Source organism: Seriola dumerili, unplaced genomic scaffold, assembly GCF_002260705.1.
Source record: "Seriola dumerili isolate Sdu_G_001 unplaced genomic scaffold, Sdu_1.0 BDQW01000110.1, whole genome shotgun sequence".
Classification (NCBI taxonomy): domain Eukaryota; kingdom Metazoa; phylum Chordata; class Actinopteri; order Carangiformes; family Carangidae; genus Seriola; species Seriola dumerili.
The window spans coordinates 375,114-401,649 of NW_019174365.1; the positions used below are offsets into that span (position 1 = coordinate 375,114).

General features: G+C 43.0%; 1 protein-coding gene across 4 annotated transcripts in view; it reads left to right on the forward strand.

The window, feature by feature from the left end:
• Window positions 1–356: 356 nt before the first annotated feature.
• LOC111223161 (protein FAM49A-like) overlaps window positions 357–26,536 on the forward strand; it is a 32,169-nt gene continuing 5,989 nt past the window's right edge. Inside the window, exons 1-5 of one of the 4 annotated variants that reach the window (XM_022747198.1) lie at window positions 357–626; window positions 13,965–14,055; window positions 18,079–18,158; window positions 22,872–22,993; window positions 24,576–24,681. In XM_022747198.1, coding sequence (XP_022602919.1) covers window positions 18,089–18,158; window positions 22,872–22,993; window positions 24,576–24,681 — 298 coding nt within the window. In that variant the 5' untranslated portion in view covers window positions 357–626; window positions 13,965–14,055; window positions 18,079–18,088. Of the gene's footprint in view, window positions 627–13,964; window positions 14,056–15,095; window positions 15,544–15,660; window positions 15,827–18,078; window positions 18,159–19,528; window positions 19,609–22,871; window positions 22,994–24,575; window positions 24,682–26,536 lie in introns of those variants that run through there. The other 3 variants (XM_022747196.1, XM_022747195.1, XM_022747197.1) reach the window with 3 other exon arrangements.

The following is a 26,536-nucleotide window of genomic DNA, read 5'->3' on the forward strand; positions in this document are numbered from 1 at the left end:
ACACAGAGTTGTGCCCCCTCCTCTTATTGCCAGCAGGCTAGTGGGAGATGTCAGTCAAAGGGGGAGGGGGTGTTGTGAGGACATGGCAAATGTGAATGTGAATGTGTGTGTGTGTGTGTGTGTGTGTGTGTGTGTGTGTGGTGGGGGTCTTTGTGAGCAAGCGAGGTAGGAGGAGAAGGGGAGAGGGAGGGGGACACAGTGTTCTATTTCTCATAGACCAACAGCTGCTGTCTTTAGTGCAGGGAGAGAGAGAGAGAGAGAGAGAGAGAGAGAGAGAGAGAGCGAGAGAGAGAGAGAGGGGAAGAGGGAGGGCTGTGTGGCGTGAGGCAGTGCGTGTGCTCAGTGTTTAGGTGAATCCACAGCCCTCTGGCTCACAAGAATAAAGGATCCTCACGGAGGAAGAGAGAGAAAAGCAACACAGGGACTTTTTCCTCTAATTTTGTTGCATCCTCTGCCTCTCATTCTCTCACTCGCCACCAGCACCCGCTGTCTGCATTTTCTCTCTTTTTTTGCCCTTTGTCCTTCTCTTTTGTTCCCTGCATCCATCTCTGCTTCACCTCGGTCCAGAGAGAAGGAAAGAAGAGCAGAGTCAGAGGCATCATCCTCCCCTCCTGCACGCCCAGCCGGTAAGCTGAGCCGACACTCTTTTTCTCTTCTTTTTGTTTTTTTAATCACTCCGTCCGTTTAGAAGGAAGGGTCCAGATAGTCCCACCCTGCACCTAAAAGAGAGGCTGCGAGCTGGAGACGGGGGCTGAGGAGGAGAGGATGGAGGATGGATGTGGGTTAGACTGTAGATGGAGGCTGGTGGGTGACTGGTGAAGGGATGGTGCTGTTGCCTGTGGGTAGATGGAGTGGATGTGGAGGACTAGCGTGGCTCAGGGTCGTCGCTTGTGGGGAGGGAGCGTTGAATTTGGCTCGACCACATCAAAAACCTTGTGGGGCTGGTCAACTGGGGCTTGTTCTTTTTCACTGCAGTGCTTAGACGGAGCGGCACGGTCACTGCCACAGTCACAGTCACAGTCACACACACTCACACACACACACACACACACACACACACACACACACACCTCTATTCTTCCTCTGTGTGTTAGCAGGAATCCATCAGGAACGACATGGAGTCCACACATTCTCATGTGTTTTAAAGTGTGTATATTTTCAGTGATGGATGATGGTTTGGTCAAAGGACATATGTGACCTAGAACCATCACAGCACATGCATCATATATCACATTGATGCGTTGGAGTGTTCTGTGGACAATGTGGATAAATTGCACGTCAAGCACGCCTCCTCGTCTCTTCAGTTCCATTATCGCACACGCATTACATCAAGAATTGTAAGCATCAGTAGAAAAAGGTGCTCAGTTTTATACAGTGAGGTAGGTGTTTGAGGTGTGTGTGTGTGTGTGTGTGTGTTTGCTTGTGCAAGCTGTCTCTGCAAACAGCCTGCTAAAAACAATAGCCCCAGATTACACCGCTGATCAGAAGGGGTGGGTGCATGCGACTAGAGTGGAAAACAGGGAGGAGGGAAGGGAAGGAGGAGGGAGGGAGGAAAAAACTGAATGGAGGAATGAATGAATGAGGGCCGAGGCTTTTCATGAGTTCTTTCAAATGTGGAAAAAAAAAAAGATCTGATGGAGGAAAGGGGGTACATGAGGTTGTTCGATGAGAGAGGGAGAGCAGAAAGGCTGAAGCTATACCTGCCGGGCTACCATGTGACTCTGCAGGTCTTCTTTGTGTGTGCAGCAGGAGAGGGAACGAGAGAGAGATGCTGTGGATGGAAAGATGGACAAATGGGAAGGTAGAAAGAGAAAGCATGATGAAGTATTGTGTGTGCATGGGCAGGTAGGGAGGGAGGGAGAAACAGACAGGAGAGGTGTGTAATTGAAAGATCTGGATCCTGTCTATCCCTCCTGTAATCTACTGACTCTGGTTATAATCCATATGAGTAGATTAACTGATGATTTACTGCCATGTTGACTTTCATGACACACACACACACACACACACACACACACACACACACACACACACACACACACACACACACACACACATAAATCACACATAATAAGCTTGTATGTCTTATACACATAGCTATACATGGGCTATATACAGAAGTTATGCAGTACATGTGCAGACACATACAGTATATACAGGTGTGTGTGTATATATATATATATATATATATACACATATATATATTTCACATAGTGAAATGTGCCAAATTCTCATGTACGTTTATCTAATGTACTACGTGTACATGTACTCATATATACTCATAAATTTCATTGGTAAAATTACATGTAATACTGACTATTGCACATCTATCAAAATACCTACATGTGTGAGAGAGAAAAACTGATTCCCATTATAATACATTACTGTCATTCAAACATGCTTACACCCAGTGAGTGATGTATGGATTCTGAAATGCTCCTACACAGCTGCACACTGTATGTTCATGAATACATTTATGTAGATTACAACCCATTTACATGTATGAATAAACAGCAAGGTGCACTGAAACAGCTAACATGTTTGTGCTCTAGTTCATGATTGTGTTAATCAATGTGTGTGTGTGTGTTTGTGTGTGTAGCGTTTTTTCTCCGGTCTGAGATGGAATGGTGGCTGCTATGGTATTTACTCCGCTGTTGCTAGGACACTCCCTTTGAACATTTTAACCGAGCCTTTTCATTGGCCCGCTGCGATGATGCAAGATTCCCTCACCCCAAATCTTTCCTGCGCGCCCATAGAAACATGCCCGTCTGCATTTCCTCCTCGTTCCTTCCCTGACAGTCTTTGTCTCACACCCCCCTCCTTCTCTTCTCCCTCTCTTTTTCTGTCCGTCGGTCCCTCTCCTCGTCCGTTCTCTCTATTCATCTCTCCCGCTCCATCATTAACTCAAACCTTCATTAATTCATCCCTGATCTCAGGATTTCTCTCCTTCCAAGCCGCTCCAATCAGTCTTCATCACCTCGGTACATTCTGTCACTTCCCTCATCCAGTCAAAATGCTCGCCGCAAAATGGTGTTGACAGCATGTGGCTGTGTCTTCCAGCCTTGCACAATCAGTCCGTCCTGCTGTCTTGCAGAGGATTAGTGTGCTCTGTGTGTCTCACAATGTCCCATTTCCTCTGTCCATATGAGTTGCAGGATCTTAGTAGGCTGCTTTAGCATGTGTCAGGATTATCAGGTTTGACAAGGCAGGAGACAGGAATGGGGGGGGGGTGTATTTCTCTTAATGTAATGTCTAATATCACCTTACATCAACAACACGTACAGTCAAATTCAGCTATGTGTCCATATTATCGCAGCAATTACCCCAAGTTCACAGCTACACATCATTCCACATGATGACATGCATTTCACACTACAGAAGTGTGTAACCCTGTGGCTCCAGCATGTCAGTTATTACATGCTGAGGGACTGGGAATAGAAGATGGTGGTATATGAGGTTAGAAGGGGGGGGGGCACAGGGAGAAGGGATTGGGTAATGTTCGTCTCGTTTGCTGCTTCCCTCGCTATTTGTCACTTTCAAAGAGGCACTGTCAACACAACCCAGCAGGTGTAATGATGTGTAATGATCTCCTCCAGCCCTCGCTGAACAAGACAGTGCTCAGGCCGCTGCATAACCTCAACTGACACTCTATGAACGAGGCAGATGAGTGACACGTACAATGCGGCTACTCCAAAGTGTCGCGGTTCATGCCTGAAAAAGTGTTTCGTCAAAACATTTTGACGCTGAAGATGCTAACGGGACTGTAAAGCCTGAAGTGAAGTCAGTATATAAATTAGAGACATCTGCTGCTACCTGCATGGTTCTATGAAAATGGGATTTAATTATCTTCTGATATGATTTTAGAAAAGTTTCTACAGCTGTTTGTTTCACTTGCAAACTCGACGATGCCATAACCTCACTTGGATGGTATTCAACCCCAAACCATCTTTGAACATCTGACGTACCTTCATTATGAAGCCAGAAATAAGTGGATGGACCACCATGCTTCATTCAATCCTTTGATGAATACAGCATCATCCATATGTTTGTCCATGTGGCCCAACTGGTTTTCTGCAAAACGCCTGACAATCCGTGTTTTATCTTAACAATTTTAATCTTGTTGACTGACTGATCCATCTGTCCAGCAGCAACATCTGCCATTCAAACATCTGTCACTTTAGCTTGCATGCTCGCTGTTGATGTTCTTTTTTGTTTTCATACTGGAGTTCAGAGGTTGGATCAGACCGGTATTGTATCCAGGGCTTAATTCATTTAGGAATTTGAGATGTGATCCGTCTCTACCTGGTAATCTTAGGGTTATTAATCCCCTATTGTCAGGAATTAGGGATTACTCCCTCAGAGCAGAGATGATCCTGTTAAAGGAACACAGGGGAAAGTAATGGAGGGGACAGGGTGGTGAGGACAGGTCCAGATATATGACGCAGAAGGTTATATCTCAGCCAGAAGAATGTTCAGTATACGTCCAACTTGTACTGAAACTGTGAATGCTGCCTGTGCATTAATTCAGCACTTGACATTTTGGGAATTAACATCTGTTTGTTTTCTTGCAAAGAGATGAGGTAGCCCAGATACCACGTTTATGTCTGTCCTTAAATATAAAGCTGCAGCTAGCAGTTTAATTTAGCACGAAGACTGGAGACTGGGGGGAGAGCTAGCCTGGCTCTGCTCTAAATCTGTCTACCAGCACCTCTAAAGTTGACTAATAGACACATTTTATCTTGTTTGTTTAATACAAAAAAGAAAATAAAGTGTAATCCGTCTTGTTTTTTTGAAAATTCATGGTAATTTGCTTTTAAAGGGGCTACTACACAGATTACGTTACCTTCAGAAAACAAAGAGGCCAGGTGTTGCCCTTTGCTTCCAGTCTTTATGCTATGCTAAAATAACCAGATGCTAGCTGTGGATTCCTATTTACTGTACAGACATATCTCAGCATGAACACAGATAAGTGCGGTTTGGAAAATGTTGAATCATTTATTTAAAACAAATGAAAATGTCTGCATGGTACAAGGTTATGCCATTTGTTACCAGTGCAATTAAAATTCACTGTACTATCATCTGTTTTCAGGAATATTTTTCAAGTCAGTATCTTTAAACAAAGAGGAACACGGATCCTTTACAGTTCACAATAAAACACTTTAATTTAATTCAAGAAAAAATGATTTAAAAAAATTGAAATCCCCTTATTCTCCCCTCCACTTGTTTTAACAGAAATGAAACTTGAATAAAAATCTTGACTAACAAGTTTTGAAATGTGGGATTACTTAATTTAATACATCTTTGAAGCAACCCACATGAGTCAGTGAGAAAAAATAGATTTGGGAGATATAGTGATTTAATTCTCCATGACAAGGGAAGTCAAGATCAGATAACTCTTCGATCATATTACCTAACTCTCAATGTTGGATGGCACTTGTGGAAACTGCTGAAAAGTCCTATTAAACTCTGTTATCGTCCTTGTTAGGGGTGTCCCGCTGAAGCTCTTTGAAATGTGTGATATTACATCCAGTGAGACACAGAAACGGGCCACAGTCAATCCTCTCCGGCCTCTGTGAGTCTACTTCTAACCAGACATGACTCGGCTTGTCTAACTCTGTAGCCGTAGAAGAAGAGGAGGGTGAATTTCTGGATGTAATTATATTACGTCAGATCTGCTCTCTGAGTTACTACTCAGAATCAGTATCATGGCATCCGGTCTGTCGATCAGATCAATCGCTGTCCACTAATATCAATAAATAGCCCGAATGCCCGCTCTCTGGCCCTATTTAAGATCAATATACCCAATTCAGCGAGAAGGTGAAACCAATTTAGGGTTCCAGTGGAAGGCTGAAGAGAGCAGAGCGCGAGCAGAGGAGAGGAAACCAGACAGTTTTGCAATTAGTGCGTAATAAGTGAAGAGGCAAATTATCTACTTAGCGATGTTATCTCAATCGAAGCTCCGGCTCTCTTAATAAGTTCTGCTGGATAATATAACCAGGTGTTTGGTTACTGAGGCTCAAGGTAAATACAAGGAGTCAGGAACACCTTTCCTATTAGAGATTAATGAGTGACAGAGTGTTTTTTGTTTAATACAAACACGATGGGGAGAGTGTTTGTCTTTGCGGCCGATTGCGGTCTCGCAAAGGCCGAACCGAAATGAGACAATCTGCCACTCTTTTATTTGCACAGTCCGCCATTTTTTCTTTTTGAAAAGTGATTCATCACTAGCGTGTCATGAATCTGGGGATAGGTTGGGCCACAAAGGATCAACCTGTTGGTTCCTTGTTTTCCAGGAAGAAAGAAAACATTTCTCAGCTGCTTTTGAAGGAGCCCTCGAGACAGGACAGCCTTAATTGTCGCACTGCTGTGTCACAGATGGGCCTCAAATGCAACCTCCGTAGGATGCAGCCCCTGAATTGAGACACACCTCAAGTCTAGCAAGAACAGTACTTGCTATCCAAAGATTTTGTAGGATGTCCTTTCCACAACCAAAAATCCAAAGCAAAAGTGTACAGAAAGGATTAAACCATGTGACCATGTGTTTATCCGCTCTACTGTAAACTGCAATCTTTAGCAAGTCCGGCTAACTAGCTTACTACCTACAGCGGTAATGCTAATGTGTGTAACTTCCAGAGCTGAAGCAACATCATTATTGGATCCAGTATAACCAGTGTCAGCAACTATTTTCAGTGACAAGTAGCTAAAGCCTGCTGGAAAAGTTTCTGTGATGTCATCAGATGTCATCACAGATGAAATATGCTAACAGCAATTGTTGTACAGACGGCAAAATTCATTCAATTAAAAAACCTGCTTTTGTCGACCTCCGTGAAACTTAAGACCCACTATTTCAAAAATGAAGAGATAAAAGTTTCAACTCGTAAATCTGGTATCATTTAATATGACTCAGAAAACTTGACAGGCTTAGCAACAGTAACCACGGTGGGCGGGGCTTAGTGAATGGTCAGTTCTCATTTCAGTCTCACCACTACACATCTTTGTATATTTATATGTGTGTGTGTGTGTGTGTGTGTGTGTGTGTGTGTGTGTGTGTGTGTGTGTGTGTGTGTGTGTGTATGCCAGATCTGCCATGGGCACATTAGGATACTGGCAACCATGCTAGTGTTCAGTGTTTGATCAGGCTTGTGAGACCATACACTATCTTTTCCCCCTTTCTATTCACATGAACACACACATATGCTCACTAATTAGCTCAGCTCGAGTCAGTGAGGGTTTATCTGCTGTATATATATATAATTCTTCTCCCATCAAACAACAAAGGAAGAATAGGCATGTAACTCAAAAATAAATCATTGGACACAAATAAACCACAATAATCAGCCAAGATTTCAAACTTCCACACCAGGGATCCATCACCACGTCCCAAACTGACTCTCTTTTAGTTCATTCTCATTCTGTTCAATCAATTATTTTTTTTCTCTGTGTCAGCTTGAGCCCATACCTTACATTGCAGCCAATTTCGTATACTTGAGAGCTGCTGCTGCTATCCTTCCCCTCCCAGTGGGACAGAGAATAGTGTAACACTGCATCCTCTGCTATGTGAGACACACTGCAGCACAGTGTGATGGAGCGTTGCCTCAAGGACATGCCGGCTCTTCCCGGTATGTAGAGGGTAGACAACTTTGACGCACAGTGCTGAATATAGATTCTAGGTCACGCTGGGGTCAGAGGTCACCCCATTCATTCATTTTCTGTGGTCATGTGCTGCGGCTGAGGGATTGAGACACATGCTGTGTCCCAATTCCTTACTAGATTGTAATAGTATCCAGGATGTACTACATACAATTGACCATTTACATGCAGTCCGTTTACAAAAACCTACTGTACCTTACTGTGAGCATGAAAATCTGATTTAGCAACCCTTTTTTCTTTTACTTTGACTTCTGCTGACATCATTTTCAGTCAACGCGGAAGCTGTGATATCGGTTGCTAGGAGCAACTGAAGAACTATTCCCATTTAACAGCTGTTCTGTTTTTAAGTCGACTTACAACAACCTGTACAGCTGCGCTGACCTTGTCAAAATTTTCCTGACTCTGGCACAGGAAATTTATGTCCCCATTTTTTAATCCCACCCAATCCCCCAGGATATGCTGAAAAATCAGAGATGTGGACCGTGATTCAGTGGTCTGAAACGTGACTGCTTTACTGCCATTTTCTACACATGTGCACCCGTGAGACTCCTGGTGTGTCCTGGTGGCCTGGTGTATTTCATGCCCTTCTGTCTGTATCAATACTATCAGCTACTTTCCAATAGTGGTGAAAACACTTGGAAAAAAACTTGTAGTATGGAGCTGGAACAGAGCCACAGAGAGACTGAATGAGAGAGGTTGAGTTATGAGACAAAGGATAAGGAGGAATTTAGATTTCTGATTGCTACACAAAGAAAACATACGGTTGGTTTAATGGGAACATTGGTTGACGTGCGTGCAGGTAAAGACGTAGGCAGGGAAGTGGACAGACAGAGAGACGGGCAGGCAATAAATGGACTGAAAGAGTGAAGGAGAGTTGAAGGAGAGAGGAGACAGTGAGACACCAGCGAGTTGAATTCAAACTGCCTTCATGTACTGTTTTATAGCAGTCCTTGTCGCTCTCTCTGTTTTACACTCTCTCTCTCTTTCTCACACACAAACACATACACACACACACACACACACACACACACACACACACACACACACAAACAAGTTTGCGCAGTTATCCTTGTTAGGACACTGCATTGACGTCCATTCATTATGGATAGCCAAACCCGAACTCTCATCCTAACCTCAACCAGATCCTCAGAAATGACATTTTCCCTCATTACGGCCGCACTTCGGTCCCTATGAGGACGACTGTTTCCGACAAGGTCTTTAAAGAGGTAACAAAAACACGTACATGTTTAGTTCAGTTTAATTAAAGTCAAAGCAACTCAGTGTAAATCTCATAAATTCAATTCAATGTTGCACACTTAAATACAATCCAACCTCAATCTACGTCAATTCATTTTCATCCCAGTGAAATTAACTTCACTTGTGAAAACACACACGCACAAACATACATGTCCTGACTCATAAAAATCAGCGTGTAAGCAGTCTATGTGGGACAAAGAGCGACTGTCTGTACAGTCGTCCTGTATATCGCTTCCTTCTTTGTTTACAGACAGCAGGGGGTCAGGGAAGGACAGGGAAAGGGGGTGGGGGGTTGCAAAAATATCTACACATAACAACACATATGCACGTACACACATCACGAGCCCCCTGCGAGTACATGTAGACCCCTAAAAGCCTATAGTGCTCCCTTTGATGGCAGCTAATTGGCATCGCACATCACAAATAAAGATAACAAGAGCTCGCTTTACAGCCGTCCATCCTCTGACAGCTGAAGCACAAAGAGGAAATTGCTCTTACAGCTGAAATCCAAGGCTTTAATTTCTCAAACTCTGCTTTTCCAAGGTTCAGAACGCCCCTGAGCCAAACTGTGGTATTCAAATATTAATGGCTATATTAAATAAAAGGCATATATTAATCTCTGCAGTGGAGAAAATAAAGAAAACAGAGCGGTGAAAATGGTTCATTTCACCAAGAATCTCTCATGTTACGATACTTTGATAAACTGTGTACCGTGTATGATGAATCCAAATGTTACTTGCTTATAAACCTTCATAATATCAATACAGTAAAGAAACATTAGAGCTCAGGTTTTATCCACCTCTCAGCAAATAAACCATCAAATCCCTCAGTTGCTGCCCCAGTTCTTTATTTCACTTGAAAAATGATCACACTGAAGCATGTTACACAATAGAAATGGATTCAAGTACAGCTTAAACATGCCATACCATCTCTCTCTCTCTCTGTCTCTCACTATATCCTCCCTCTTTCTTTGTCAGCCATGCAGCACAGAATCACAATGCTCATTTGCAATCGCCCTTTCATGAGGCACCATGCGCTGCTCTGGACTCAGACTCAGCCAGCCTGTGTGTACGTGTGTGTGTACGTGTGTGTGTGTGTGTGTGTGTGTGTGTGTGTGTGTGTGTGTGTGTGTGTGTATGTATGTAAGAGAGAGAGAGAGAGAGAGAAGGGGGAGGGGTGGTGCAGGAGAATCGTAACCTCCTCCTTCCATTTGTCTCTCTCTCTCTCTCTCTCTCTCTCTCTTTTGCTCTCTGCCACTCCATCCTTCGCTCTCACGCTCAGCCGCTCTCCCCTTTTATTCTCCTTCCCTCCTCACCTCACCGAGGGACGGCGGTATCTATAATTGTGTATGAATGTGTGTGTGTGTGTGTGTGTGTGTGTGTGTGTGTGTGTGTGTGGGCCTGAGGCAAATTGGCTGTAGCGTTCCATCGGCGGTCAATCTTTAGCGATGGTCTAGCTGGGTCTGACACTGCCACCTCCCATTTTACTCCTTAAACTGGCTCTTTGTTAGTGCACATCTTTCCTTTCCTTGCCTTCCCTTTCCTTTCCTTTCCTTCCTTTCATCTCCTTGTTTTCCTTCTAATTTCTCGCCTACCCTTCCCTCATCTCCTTTCCCTTACTTTTCTCCTCCCCTCTCCTCTCCTACTAAAAAACTGCTCCTGTATGTGATCATGACCCATTTTCCTTCTATCCCACCACCAGTAACAGCATAATATTACTTACAGCAATTTATATAATTTAACAAATGACAGCCAAAAGAAAAAGTCTTTTTTTTTCTAACTAAGAGGAAGATTAACTGAGTTTAGGTGAGTGTTTACACCCATCCTGTTTTCCCCTCCCTTTTCTCTTAAAACACACATGTGAGCTGGTGTTACAGCACAGCTTCTTGCACTCATCTCTATCTTTAGGGAGAAAGTGCTGAGAACAAAAGAAGGAAAGGGTAGAGGTAGCATATAAAAGACACAGTAACAGAGGAAGAGGTCAAAAGGTTGTGCGGTGAGAAGATGAATGAATGAACGGTTGCATAAAAGAAGAGCTTTGGAGTGAACAGGGGGTGGAGTGAGGGGTGTGTCGGGAGAGCGGGTGAAAGGTTGAGAAAGAGTGAAAGAGATGGAGAGGGAGCGAGAAGAAGAAGAATCACCAGTGGGTTTTTTTTTTTTTTTTTTTTAAAGAGAAGAGACCTGTTCAGTGAGCAGAACTAACATGAGCTCAGTACCTCAGACTCCCAACACAAAAGACAGATGTCTACACACAGTGACTTTGTGATCTCTGGCTTTCTTCCTTTTCGCCCCTAAGAGCCTCCGACTCTCTCACCATCGGCTCTGAAGTCGCAGCTACTGTACACTTAAAGACTGTCCCCTTCAGTTGACTGGACTTCTCTGCCAGTGTCTGCTCTCTGGAGAGAATCTACTATTTGATTAGCGTGGCACTGATTCATATGATCAAGCGGGCGGACTTTGCAAAGCTGCACTGAAGATATTTGACAAAAGGAAAATGATCGAAATCCAGAAGCTTTTCAGTCACATGATGTGGCCATTCTCAGCAGACTTGCTAATTGTCATGGAAAAAGTTTAGCTGCTAAGTTTGGACACGTAGTGATGTAAACAACGAATAATGTGAACCGTGTTGAGAATTTCTTTGTCAAACAGTTGTTCCAAGGTTATGAATAAACCTTCAAAACTTAACAATGAATCTCTTCTGGAGCCCTGCGGTAGAAAGGATGAGCAGGAGAGGGGAAAGGAGAGATACTCTGCAACAAATTAAGGTCCCTGGCTGGATTCAAAACAGGGGATGTTGCTTCTCATACCCAACATCGAACCACCTCATCCACAGGAGCGCCTCCTTGATCAGGCACTTCATGTTTAATTTCTGTTGCAGTTTTAAACCTTTCTGGTTGTAGCTTCTTAACCATTAGAATTTAAGCTTTTCTGTGTCATTTGATCATAAAACTGAATATCTTTACATTGCACTGTTAGTGGGACAAAACAATCAAAATGGACTTCATGAAATTATGACAAGCACTTTTTCCTCTGACATTTTAGAGTCGAAATGAGGAATTGGGAAAATAAGTAATTAATCGATAATGAAAAGCCCTAGATTGGACTGTATTCTAATATATCGAAACTGTGTACTAGGATTAACTAAATCTGATCCATGTGTATGCAGTTGCACCTCAAAACCCAGATGTTGCGTGTGTGTGTGTGTACAGAAAATACTGAGACAGAAACGGAAGTTTTTGCATGGATCAGACTAAGCACTGCTGAGAAAGCAAACAGGTGGCGTGGAGCTCAAATGGCAAACTAAAGCACTAAACTGATTTGCAGAATTGAAAATAGTAATCCATCAAAATGTGCAGTCAGGGCCCTGAAGCTGGAGTAAAATTAGATGTCTGCCGTCAATTTGATGTGGTAAAACCATTAATACTTATGACAACAGCTGCAAAGAGCTGGTTTTTCATTGACACAGGAGAAAATGTACATGAAGTGAGAAGTGAGTTTATGACAGACTCTTATTGTCGACGGAGAATTCATGTTAGTTCAAAAGATCAAAGGGCAGACGACTAACGAATGAGGTCAGACTCGGGTAGAAAGAACAATCTCACTTAAAAGATGAAGTTAACCATAACTCAGTCCACGAGTATTAACCTCCCAAGTCTTAGTTCAAGTCTCTCTCTCTTGACCTCACATGTCCGTTGAAATGTTTGACCTTTGCCCTCTCCTGGAGAGGAGAAGTCAATAAGCATTAGGCAATTTACTTGAATGGAACGTGTAGTCAAAACAAACGTCCCTATGTAAGGTAGAAGACATGTAATTCCAGGAGTGGATGATGTAGTTTACAACCCCCACAGGTAGGTAAGTCAATGCTTTGGTGTCCCACACACTCAAGAGATTAAGGGAAGTATAGTTCATCCATCCATCCAATCCACACGTGATTGATAACACTGAACAGTAACCCGACTATGCGTTGCCATGAGAATAAGAGGCTGTGTTTCCCTGGCAACTATTCTTCAAAGGCCCCCGCCTCTCTCCTGTCTACACTCTCTCCTGATGAGATTCGATGATGCAAGGGCAGCAGCAGTAGTGTTAATAGTTACACCAGGCGGCGGGTAAGACAATGCTGGAGTTGTTAGGGACGAAAAATAAATGAGTTAAGCTTAACGAGCTTTGTCCATTATTGAAATGTTAAAGTGGGAGTTGCTATAGCTTTCGGAGATGTAATAATTACCATTTTAGATTGAAGCTATTTGCTATATTTGTTTCAGACCATGATCCATTAGTGCTGTTAACTACTGTGCACATACTTTAGAGGCCGAATGTTATCACTCGATCTTAAACCACCAATTTTCATGCATAGTTATGAGCATTTCCAAAAATGATACTCCTCTTAGAGCAGAAAAAAGCATCTAGACCATCATGTGACACTTAAAGCAGCTATAATCAATATTATTTATCATAGCAATGTATCAAATGATTACATATAAAATGAAAGGGGTCACTTTAAGTAACAAACCCGCAGAGAATTATAACCCAATCTACAGTTTCCCTTCGCTCTACGGATCTTTTTAGCTGCTTTCAGCTCTCTGTGGTGGTTTTCATGCCTAAAACTTTATTATTCTGATCAACGCTCATTGCTCTCATAGTGTCATGCGGCTGCAGGCGGCTGTTTTCAGTGAAAGTCTCAGTTTTTCTCTGTTGTCCGCAGTTGGATGAAGAATCTAATTATTGTTATTACTTTTTTAAGCTCAGACTGATAACATTTTTATATCCGGTTAAATCTGGGTGGATTAAGTTTCACTGCAAGTCTAGCTGAGTAAAATCGTATCCTCACCTAAAAGGCTAATCAAGGCAAATACATTAGCATAATTATTTGTACTATCTTTAGCTCTTATGTTTATTTGCCCTTTGTGGACCTTTCTTTGTCCATGCATGATTTTCCTTGCCCTTGCTGACTCTGTGCATCTTAGAATCAACATCAACACTTTTCTCTACACTGTACAGGAAGTTGAATTTTATGTTAATTTCGCTTTCTCTCTGTCTATCTGTCTGTCTCTTTGTCAGGTGGTGGGTGCTGATGCTGTAACCACTGTGTGGAGCTGACAAGCCCTGGTTGATGCAGTGAAGTGTTCCAGAGGGATAAACACAAGCGAAGGTAGGAATGAAAGATGAGGAGTGGGAAAAAAAAAGAAAAGAAAAAAATTGAACTGAAAAAAACAGAACAGCTGAAAAATAAAGGACACGGCAGAGAAACACCGTTTGGGGCGAGTTGGGAAGAGGAAAGATGGATGGACAATTTAGGAGCAAGGAAAGATGAGAGCTGGGAGAGTGCAGCCGCTGCACACCATGTATACAGTACGGCTGCTGAATGGGTTTGATTCACAGTGAATATCCAGTCAGCCAGTGTGCGATAGAAAGGGAGATCACTGTGGTTAGTGGCAGAGGGAAAACTATAGGCAAAGACGCGCAGTGCTCTTTCGATGCTCACTAAGTCCACGCTGATGAAGCTCCTGGGCTGCAACAGGAGGAATCTTTCAGCAAGAGCTGAAAGGAGTCCCGGAGGCCTTGCTCTGCTGCTTGGCTTCCAGTCTGGACCAGGTTTGCTTTTCAGCCGCCATGTGGGAGCCGAGCCGTGTCTTTATTAAGACTTGAGGAGCCCTTCGGTTCGGTTTCTCTTGCCAGACTACAGATGAGAGCTGTGTGCTGTGCAGTTGCATAAGAGAAACACTTTGCTCCACTTTCACGCTGGCTGACTACAAGCGTTGTGTGTGTTTGCGTGTAACAGAAACTGCAACCGGTGGCCACCAAACGCACTTCCTAATTCACAGAATGCCATGTCCTAATGACCAAACCGTCTGTTATCTACCCAGTGGCTTTTATGCAATGTAGACCATGGACCCAATCAACAAGTTTAAAAGCAAACGTGTGTTTGCTCTTGCCCGATCAGCCTTTCCATTCTGCCACTTAGAGTTGGGCCACCAGTGAGAATGAATGGCACCATAACAGAAATGTGCTGTGACAAGACAAGGCCAGAGGAGCCAGGAGAGTGCTGCTGAGTGGTGAAATAGAGAAGTGAGGCAGAGAGGAGAGCTGGAGGGGATATTTTTGAGGAACCCATTCTGACGTCAGAGACGAAAAGAGAGAAGGAGTTTTCTCTATTTGTGCATGAATTGAAGAGATACAGACACACATCAGCACAGTACAGCCAGAGGAAAGGGACAGAAAATGTAAATAACGTTGAATATATACCGTGTGGTTTTTCTACCAACATCCTCACCCAGCAGAGTATACTCTTCTACAAGAAAAAAAAAACAAAGAGCAGCATCTAGCACACAGAGCGAATAGAGAAAACCACAGGCTTTTAAATAGATGACTGAAAAAGAGAAGTGTGAAGTGGACAGAGATTACAGAGAGAGAGAGAGAGAGAGACAGAGGGAGAAAGAGCGAGAGCAGAAGTTAACATCAGTCTCTAAGAAAAGCGGAGTGGCAACCAGTGCCACCGTGGGACTCCAGATATCGCTCAGAGCCGGGCTAACCTGGGATTTACTCGCAGCAACGATTTCACAAAGCAGAGAGGACGAGGGCAGAAGGAGGAAGAGGAACGGGGATAAAGGAAGAGGCAAAGCGCTCATAGGAACCGAGGGTAAGAAGAGAGAGGTGTGAGAGGCTGCTGGCTGGTTTCTTTCTGGGCTTTAAGGTCCTGTGTACTGCCTCTTTGTGTTTACATTATGTGTTCCTAAACGGATCTTGTTTCGAGTAGTGAGGATTGATGCATCAGCTCCCAGTGTGTGAGCAAGCTGGATGCCTTTTTTTTCCCCACATCTTCTGCTGAGACGAGCAGACGATATTGCCAGGCCAACAGTATCCTGGCAACCATCAGCCGAGCTCTGCTCTCTGGATGGACCACATGCTGCTCCAGACTCGATGTATGTGTATTAATGTGTGTTAGTGTGTTAGTGTGTGTGTGTGTGTGCGCGTGTGTGTGTGGTCGCTGTGCGGCTACGGCTAACACACACCTATTCGTGTTTCAGACAGCTTTCATTGCTTCATGCGAGACTCCGATATGAATCTCAGCTCGACTTTGCCTTTGCAATCACCTTGTCAGGCTGAAGATACGAATCTGTTATTCATATATTCATAGAGTCGGTTCAGTGTGTATCTTGGAGCAGGTGGTCTAAAAGTCAGGAGGAGACAGGGGTGTGTTTTACACCTTTGGACTGATGCTCATAGGTTAGAGCAGTGACTCAGCACACAGCTCTCTTTCTCGGCCTCCCAACAGATTTTATAGATGGAGTAGACATATAATACAGTAGATGCCGTACTTGTCTCATAGAGAAACTGCTACTTTGGAGAATGTCGGCGAGCTGTCTCAGCGACTGGACGGTGTAACTCCATCCCTTCCTTATATGTACCTCAGTGCTGCATTGCAACACCCGTTCTTGCTGAGTAACAGTGAAAAGACCAGGGTTTTTTTATTTTGTTTTTGTTTTGGTTTTGTTTTTTTGTTTTTTTTTGCAGGAACATGCCATCTCGTAAACATGCTAATTCTGGCCATAAATCACTTTCACAGGCGGAAACTGATAGGTCTCCAATGCGTGCTAACATAGCACATAAACACAGAGGGTACAGCAGAGGAAGTGAAACTTGGCAGCTGTCTACCTTCTGCTACCCAAGCCCCTCTATGATTGAGAAGGGGGGGGGGGTGGGCGATTGAGGACGATTAACGGGGGAGGCTTTCATACTTGCACAGCTGAGAGTCATATTCGAATATTGGATTTCACTTGGTTTTTATGTTTATTGTGTGTCTTTATGCAACACACACACACACACACACACACACACACCCACACACACACACACACACACACACACACAGAGCTTTCCCAATCCTCTCCCTCATTGAAACCTTTACAGCCATTTTCTTTACATTTCCTCTTTAAGCAGAGTAGCTTTAAATTAGCTTTTTTGCTATTGCTACATAGCCAGCATTAGGAATAACAGCTGTTTACTTTCCAGTTTAGGAGAAACGTTGCAAGATCAGCATCAAACTTAATACCTATATTCAGATTCCTCTATCACGCCTTTACCTCTACTGAAGTTAGCACGCTAACCAGCTAGCCCCGGCCCGTCTCGTCACTTTCTGATAGTGACTCACTGTAGTCCACTCCAGTCTGTTTTAAAGACCTAACGCTGCTCAGAGGGCGTATTATAACCTCTTGTCTTGTGAACACAACGATGGCCCAAGCTCTTGTTAAGCGACAATCACAACCACCGGCTCCCAACAAGAAACCGTGTTTGACGACAGAGAAAACGTACAAGTGGCTTTGTTAAAGGTTCTTAAGATCATCTTAGTCCATACAATATCAAATTCCATATCAGCTTGTTCCGGCTCCTTGTTGAAGCTGTATAATATTTACACTGAGTGAAATATTCAAACTCAAGACTCCAGACTATTTCCCACCCTTAGTTTGAACAATATTTGGCTCCACAGCCTGTGTTAGTTCTGCCTGGCCTGACTGGGATTAAAGAGGTTGAAACCAGGAACAGCTGAACTGGTTTTACACTCTGAAACTCCTGACACACTGTATGTTGTTTGGTCTGGTGCTGTATATGAACATGTGAGCATGCAGGCCTGTGTATCCTGCCCGTCTGACCTGCAGGATAATCTAATGAAGCTTGGATCACTGGTTCCATGAAGTGCTGGCATCTGCCCTTCGGGTATGAAGTATAAAGAGCTTGTCATAAAGTATCTATAGACTGCTGTGCATGAAGAGCATTAGGAGAGAGTAGCCTGTACATAGCAGGCTTTTATTAGGTTACTATAGTCATGTAAATGGATTAAAACCACTGCTCAGGTCTAGTGACTCCCAATGAGTGAGCTAAATGATTCACTACTGGATTTAGGCCCCCCCTCTAATTGAATACAACATACGCTGTGTATTGGATGCAAACTGTGATCAGTGTCATTTATGACTGGAACGTCTGACTTTGCTCTGGACATATTGCTTAGACAGACAGATGGAGGAGGAGAGGAAGAAGGGATAATTAGACAAGTGCAGATGGGTAAAAAACTAAAACAGTCACAACCTGCTGTGTTCTCCATGTGCATGTTGTGTATTTTCATGCGGGTTGCCAGGTTCTGCGTACTGTATGCATTTTGTTGTTTCCTCCCGTCCAGGTCGCCAGCCATGGGGAACCTCATTAAGGTCCTTGGCAAGGATTTAGAGAACTGTCCACATTTTTTCCTGGACTTCGAAAGTAAGTGAGCACCGGGTTGTGTGCACGTGTCTGTGTGCTTGAAATGTGAGCGCACGTGTGTGTGGAGCAGAGGTGTTCATTGGGAGGTCGCTGGGTGGGGCCAGGGGAGGTATATTTGGATGTGAGCTGATGATGGTGCTGTTGTGGGTGTAGTTTGTCATTATCAGTCGCTCTCTAGTCCCACTCTCAATGTTTTCTCGTGCTAAAAGATATTTTGTCCGATGATAGATGATATGATTTAAATACTATTGCCTATTTACAGTGTCGGTAACCAGTTATATTTTCAGAGAAGAGTCAATTTAGCAGTTACCTCTGAAACAACACTGTCCTCAAATAACGTTTCATTAACAAGAAAGATACAACTGAGATTATTTTATGGGATTATATTTGTTTAAGTACGATTAAACAAAATTAAACAAAAAATTAAACTGGGAATGAACGACAATTAATTGAAACCAAAAAAATACCATAATATACAAGAGAGCTCCATTTGGTTATTAGTGTTATAACTATTATTTTCTTCCTATTATTTTATTATCTTCTACTTTTCTGTACTTTTACTTGTTTTAAATTTCACGGCTCCATTTTTCAGTTAAATTTCAGACAGTAAGCTTTCATTACTCTGCTGACACCTGCCCACAAATGGGGACGCTGAAATTAAGGTCATTTTTAAATTATTTTTATTCTCTCTCAATTTAGTTTTTCTACATTTGATTCTCTGAAGATTTGGCTCAATTACTACTGAAGCATATGCAGATTAATCCCATATAGTTAGTATTTTTTTGTTTTTTAATTGTTTTTTTTCCAGTTCATTTTGTTTTTGTTTGTTTGTTTCTTTAGAGACTTTACTCAGTTCCTTCTGAAACCATAACTAAAGTATAGTCCCATAATTTAAAGATCTTGTCATCTCTTGTCAGAAAATTAGGAGTAAATTGTCATATTTATAATTTTTTTGTTTGTTTTTATAGATATAGATTATAGAGTTTAATTAGATTTTCTGTCCTCTTTATTTCCAAGCACATTCTCTGTAACATTTGACCTTTAAACTTGAGGACTCTTCTCTTTAATGCAACTAAATCGAGGACCTTTTCTGTTTTAAGTAATACATAAACAGTATCATAAGAGTGGGATTAAAGAAGCCCTGTGTCCATGTCGCCATGCTTCACCCAGGACATACTTCCATCATGCCATTCCAGCAACCCCCTCTCATCCAGTCCCCACCCTGACACCTTCAACTCTCCAACACCACACGCACACACACACACACACATTCAGCTCACATGCTCACTCATACACATACACCCACGTGCGCACAACCCCGACACCCATCCCCTCATCACCCACAGACTTCTCCCCTCTCTCTGTTCCAGGGGGCTCATGGGAAACCTCCTGAAAGTGCTGGCTTGCGCCGAACTTGAGCATGGCCCAATAGTTTTCCTTGACTTTGAACGTGAGACCATCCGCTTCTTATTTTTTTGAGTTATCCCTTTCTCTATGTTGCCTTTGCCCCCCCCCCCCATTCCATCAATCTTAGCCGACCATTGTGTCATCTTTACGTCCTTATTTACCCCTTTTTTCCCCCTCCTCAACTCTTCTCCTCACTCTTTTCTTTATCTTTTGATTTCTGCTGCAGGGACTGGCATTTGAAAGTCATTTGGCTTCTTTCTAAAGGGTCTTATTCACACACGCCACATCTTATTAAATGCAGACAGATGCACAATGGCATGGTGACGCTGTGGCAAAATGACAACAATAATGCTTTGATCTCGTCTCCTAAGCTACAAAAACTGTGGAAAAATAAACAACGAATGCCAGTTCTGTGTGGGTTACTGTTGCTCAGGGATGATGATGGCTAACAAAAAGTCTATCGTCATCCCACCACCTCCTCATCCTCTATTGTGTGACCTATTGTGTGCCTGACCTATCTGTGAGTGAGTGTGTGTGTGTGTAGTACTAAATAATGTGTGTGTAAGAGAGTGAAACTGATGAGGAGAAAGTGATAGGAAGAGAGAAAGATTGTGAAAGAGGTTGGTGAATAAAACCACCTCTATCCCTCCTCTTCTCATTCTCCCAGTCAGTGAACTGTAAACTTTGCAGTGTGAAAATGTCCATCTTAACAAGTCATTTTCCAAAATGGTAAACAGGAGCTACGCTAGCAGCTTTATGAGGCTCTACTTTGGCACAGCTAAATGAGCTAAATGCTAACATCAGCATGCTAACATGCTCCAAACGACATATATAATGTTTCACATGTTCCCCATCTTAGTTCAATTTGTTAGCGTGCTTAGCTAATTAGCACTAAGCACAGCCATGCTGCTTGCATGGTTATATATTGCTACCTGTACTAGCTGTGAGCAATGTTTTCTTTAACTAATCTTTCAACAACAAAAAAATCCTACTGAAGATTTTGCAAGTGAGTATGAGACGACTAAATGAACTGTTAAGAAGAAGATATTTTGCAGTGTATCCCAACAGATTCTGCCCTTCCTCGAGCGCTCTCCCTCTTTAACAGCTGGCTTCCTCCTCCTCCTCCTTTACTGACTGAATGTTACAGTGGGAGAGCTCACTGCTGGCAACACACATCAGCTGTCAGATAGGTTGAATTTCCCCTTCATTTATTAGGCCTGTGATTCACTTGAGTTCAAACACAAGTGACTCAGACCCCCCCCCCAACCACCACACACACACACACACACACACACACACACACACACACACACACACACACACACACACACACACACACACACACACACACACACAAATGCCATCTGTGAGCTCTCCTTCTCAACCCAGAGACACAGTCACCTCTGTCACACAGCTCAAAGTTTGGTTTAAACTCTGTACTGACGTCCCATGAAGCTATTTATGGCTGGATGTTCTGATCACTCTACTACGTTAAAACCTCCTGAGAGATCAGAAGCAAAATTACAAAAAAAAAAATTAATTTAATGTTTCTGTCCAACATCAAGTGATTTAGTTTTATTTTAATTTTTTCCTGCAAAGTAACTGACAGGAAACGTTTAGTTTACTTTAGCATAAAAGCTAGAACTACTTCTTGGCGGGGCACAGTAACTTCCTGGAGTCTAGTCATGTCTGTGAGGATGTGAGGCATCCAGCAGAAACTCCAGGGAGTCACTGTGCTCGTCCAAGAAATAATTTATCATTTACACCCCTCTAAAACCTTTCAGGCACCGTAAGTGAAAAAAGAAAAACCTGGGCCAGACTAGCTGCTTCCCTCTGCCTCCAGTCTTTATGCTACGCCAAGCTAGCCGTCTCCTAGCTCCACGTTCATAATTAGCATTCAGATGTAACAGTGTTATCAATTTTCTGACCTCACTTGACAATAATCCGACCTATTCCTTTAATACTCGCAGCATACTGTATGTTATACTCATTTATTGACTATCTAGTAAACAAAATATGTAGCTGTTTACCAAGTAGTTGTTTACCACAAGAATGCAGGACCACATTAGTGAGAAGTCAACACTAAAATAGCAACGCTCGCTGTGCTTATTATGGCAGTGTGCTTGTAGAATAGCAAATATTCCATGATTAACTATTTCTCTGCAGGAAGGCAATGCCTCAGGGTGCAAAAATAATCAGCGGCGCTACCTCATGTAGAGAACTGCACGGCCACACTCCCACTTCCACTTTATACCTGAGTCACACATCGAGCCAGATTGCTTGGAGAGAGAGAGGGAGAAACCCCCCCCCCCACACACAATGATGACTCAAGACAGCACAAACTAAATTGTGTCCCTCAAACACTTAATCCCTCCTGTATGCATGCAGCACGCCACACGGGCAAATGACGCAGAACTGTGACTGGGAGGTGCCCTGCGGCAAAAACACTGAGTTTACAGTGCGTGTGCTGCTATGTGTGAAACAGAGAAAGTGAAAGAGTGAGCATGCCCAGAGGTTGTCCTCCATGCTGCTTGTTTGTTTTAACATTTCTCACAATTAAACCTCAAGGGCACAAAAAAATTCATAGAAGTGGAGGGGGAAATAGAAAGTGAGAAAAAGATGGATGAGACTATTACATCAATCTGAAGGGACAATTACACCTATCTGGGCTTGTATCTGCCGAACGGACAGGGGAGACGATTACAGTTCAGGAGTCAGACACATTGTCCGAGTGTTGCAATCCAGGCACTTTTACACCGCCTGAAAACCATCAAAATGTTAAACTAGTTAGTTGTAACATCCTCATCCAAACGATTACCCGAAGTGAAACTGACTGGTCCTTATGGAGTGACCACACACTGCAATCAAACCCCGCTGTGTGACAGAGTGTAGCTCGCAGGTCTCTTGGTATAATTCTCTAATGGATAAATTGGATCATTCATTTACTGGCCAGATTTTGACCTTAGATGAGTACGGCTGCAGTGTCCACTAACACGATGAAATGCAGTAATTTCCACTTGTAGGGACATGTTGTTTTTGCTGCAGCCATGTAGTGAGTGATCAGGTTTTTATCTGGCCCTCTAGCGTATCATCTTTTCAGCTCCTTCCTTCATCATTAACCACCTTCTCTCCTTCTTCCTCACATTTTCGTCCCTCTCTGTCATCCATCTTTCCTCCCCTCTTCTCTATTTTCATCTCTACCCATACCTTACATCACACTTTCACTTCCCTCACCCTCTCTCTCTACCCCCCCCATCTCTTCCTCTTTCCCTCCCTCTGTACTTTCCTTCCTTTCTCCCTTCCCAGATGCCCAGCCCACGGAGGCAGAGACAGCCGTGTGGAACCAGGTCAGCGCTGTGCTGGAGGAGGCTCATGGGATCCTAGCCGAGCTGCAGTCCTATAATGGCGCGGGCCAGGAGATACGAGAAGTGAGCGCGAAGCAGTCAATAAGTGCTGAACATCAATAAACTGACGAGCCACAGCGCAACGTGGAAAGAAAATAACACTCATGTGTGATTCACGTGGCCTGCCAGGGTGAAATTCTGACATGTAGTGTACCATGCATACTCTGCAGGCAGAGACAGAAATGTGTGAAAATGTTTTTTCAAACAAACCGTCCATGCAATATGTTGTTTTTAGTGGCAGTGTTATGGCGGAGGCATAAATATCGTCCGTTGGAAAGCTGGTATGGTGGTCTTGATGAGCACCAGCTACCATATAGTGTGCTCAGCTTTTCCTCAGCGTCACATTACTGCAAACCAGTTCCCTCTGGAGCGTGAACGATCGCTGCAGATTGCTCAGCGCCTGGCGTTGCTCTGCTTGTTAACAAATAGTGCTGAATCGTTTCCTCTGCTTGCTTCCTAACCTTGAGGACTTGGAAGCATTTCTTAAGAGCAGCCTCATCCTCTTAACTATATTTCACGAGGGTGGATTGTTCTTTCTTTTAACATGTGTACCTGCAGAAGATTTCTAAAGTCAATGTTAAACCTTATCTGCCTGAGGGCTGCGAGGACACTACTCATATAAACGGATATTATATGTTTAATTAGGGAGAAAAATTCTGAATATGGCATTAGCATACTTGAGCCCACTTATATATATATATATATATATATAAAAGATGTTATTATCAGATAAGTACTAATGAGTAAATCAAGATTATTTGTCTATTGTCAAACAAGGATTTTAATATTATGAATATGTTTTGGCTGTGTTGCCAAAGCTGGGTGTATCTTCTTCTTCCGTTCTGCCACTGAACGCCATCGTTGTCCATAAAACACATCAGTGGCCCACACTGTCGCACTGGGTGACAGTTACCATGAACATGGGCACTGTAGTTTTTGGCTCCATATAGATCTTCACTATCCCGCTGCTATTAATATTCAAAAGCACGTGTGTATTAATCCACAGCTGAAAATAGTCCCAGTTTACTCCCATTTGGTTCACTTTTGGTGAAAACTACAACCTCAGCTGTTTGAGGAAATTACTTTGCATTTTTTAAAAATGGAACAATATATTTTTGACACATTCTTTTAAATATATATAATCAGTAGGAAGAAATGGGCTGCGTTTCACAGAAAAAGAGGTTTGGAAATTATTGCGAGAGGAACTGAAACCATATTAATAACAGAATAACACCAGCTTTCCCCTTTAAGGAATCATAATATTAATGTGTGCCAATAGGATAGTTTACTAAATCATGACTAATATTTTTTTATAAATACCGTTCAATGTCATTAAGTGAGTGTTCAGTATCAGAGATGTAGTTTAAGGAGCTAAACCAGGTTTTGCTGCTGAATGACATTTAATAAGACTCTATGAAACTTCAAGTTTGCTGAACTGAAATCACTTTTACATGGAAGTACTATCAAATTTGAATGAAGTGAAAATGTTTTTTTTACTAAAGTGAAAAATTGCTTTAAGGGAAAAGCGGATCAAAGATATGTTAAGGTTTTTATATCATTTTTGGAAAGTAACATCTGTGTTTCTGCCTCCGCTCCCGGCCCGCAGGCCATCCAGAACCCAGGTGACCTCGCTCTTCAGGAGAAGGCCTGGAACGCAGTCTGCCCCCTGGTGGCCAAGCTGAAGAGGTTCTATGAGTTCTCCCTCCGACTGGGTGAGCATGGCCATTACTATATACAGCCTATATGGCAAATTCAGCTGATGTAACAGTCTCTCTGGTGGGCATATTGACAGTCCCATCAGAGCTGAAATTATAGCTGCAAGCAGCTATAGCCTGGACCTAAATTTAGAAGGACCATTTGCTGTTAGCCGGTCGGTTAACAAAGAAGCAAGGCCTTCGCTTATGGCTGCTAAAAGGTGCATTATTTCATTTAAGTTGAAAGTGCTGTATGGGTGCAGAGTCAGTACAAGGAAGGACGATTACAAGAGATGCAACAGCAGTAGGAGATGAGGCGAGGATTCATACACAGAAAGAGGAGCATTATTCACAGTCAGCCTCGTTGATGAGGCTGTAATGAAATTTTCCTCTATTCTGACAAAACTGCAACATCTTTCTTTGGTTTGCCATGGTTTGCAATAGAATTATTTATGAAAGAGCGTTTAGGGGTTTTATATGTTGTAAAGGATTGCTGACATGCTCAACACTGGTCTCACAGATTACTACTGCATGCCAACACTAGCTATTGTTTTGTCTTTTTAACAGCTATTCAACAGCTGCACGACGCCAGACGTGTGACATGTACCGAATGTGACAGACGGGACTGTTAACACATTGTGACTCTGACAAATACAAGTAAAAGAAAGATATTTTAATCACAGCTAAGTGGAGACATTGTATATGTGTCACTGAACCTTAAATAAGAGAGAGGTTCATTTTAAGGTAATTCAAGTCATTGCAATCAGCGGAGAGAGGATTTTACATGCAATTTCAAATAGGGCAGCATTCCTTAACACATGCTCACATTCACTCACACATACACCATGATGTCCTCTCAGCCATCTCTGCAGCATCCTGACCCAGCAGCCAGGCAGCCGTTGCTACGGAAACAGTGGTACATGGTTATCCAGCACAGAGAGAGAGAGAGACGGACAGAGAGGAGAGAGAGAGAGAAGTATGTGCAGAGGAATAGTGTTTGGCTGCCGCCTCTGCTCTGCCTTCCAATAATACTTCGATCTCATGGACATCGTGTTCTCAGCTTACCATACAACAAAGGCTGACTAATAATTGATGATAATGTATCAGCGCTAATGTATCTGTGAGATACAGTACAACAGATATCCTGTAGACGTCTCCTTACCTCCCTACTCCCTAGAGAAAGGGATCAAATCTTAATAAATAGGAGACTAGAGACGAGAACCTCCCTCCTGTTTTTTGCCTCTAGCACCACCTTTTTTTGATTTATGTATTTAATCAAAGAGGTCGAGAGGTCCCATGTACAGTACACAAACAGCTGCAGTGTCTCTTCATCCACACTGTCAGTATATACCTTCAGGAACCAGAGGCTCGGTATAGAGACTGTGCTCTCTGTGCGAACAGCAGGGGGGAGAGTGGGGTTTCTGCCCAGGCCCTTTAGATGAAACACTTCAGCACTGTATTTATAGAAGGCCCTGATGCATTTTTAATGCAGAAGAAGGGATGGGGCCACTGGAGACTTTGCTTCTGAGGCATTACTACTACATACAGCGTCTGAGGTCCAGATCTGGTGTCTGATTTGTTAGAGGCAGCGCAGCCGGGAAAAGGCTTTGGTTCAGTGGCATACGTGACACAAGGGATAACTTATGTTTACTGATGCGGTGGCCACAAGGATGCTCAGGCTGTATTATCAGCCACGATATGATCTCTGTGGAATACCACTAACTGTGTATGTTCATTTAGTTCGTCTTGTACAGTAAAATTTGTTGTGTAACGCCTGAGGTCATAGACGGCAAATAGAGTGCTGTTGAACTGCAGAACCTGAGAAAGGGTCAAACTAACACTCCAGGCCCAGCCCAGTCATAGCAAGACTAAG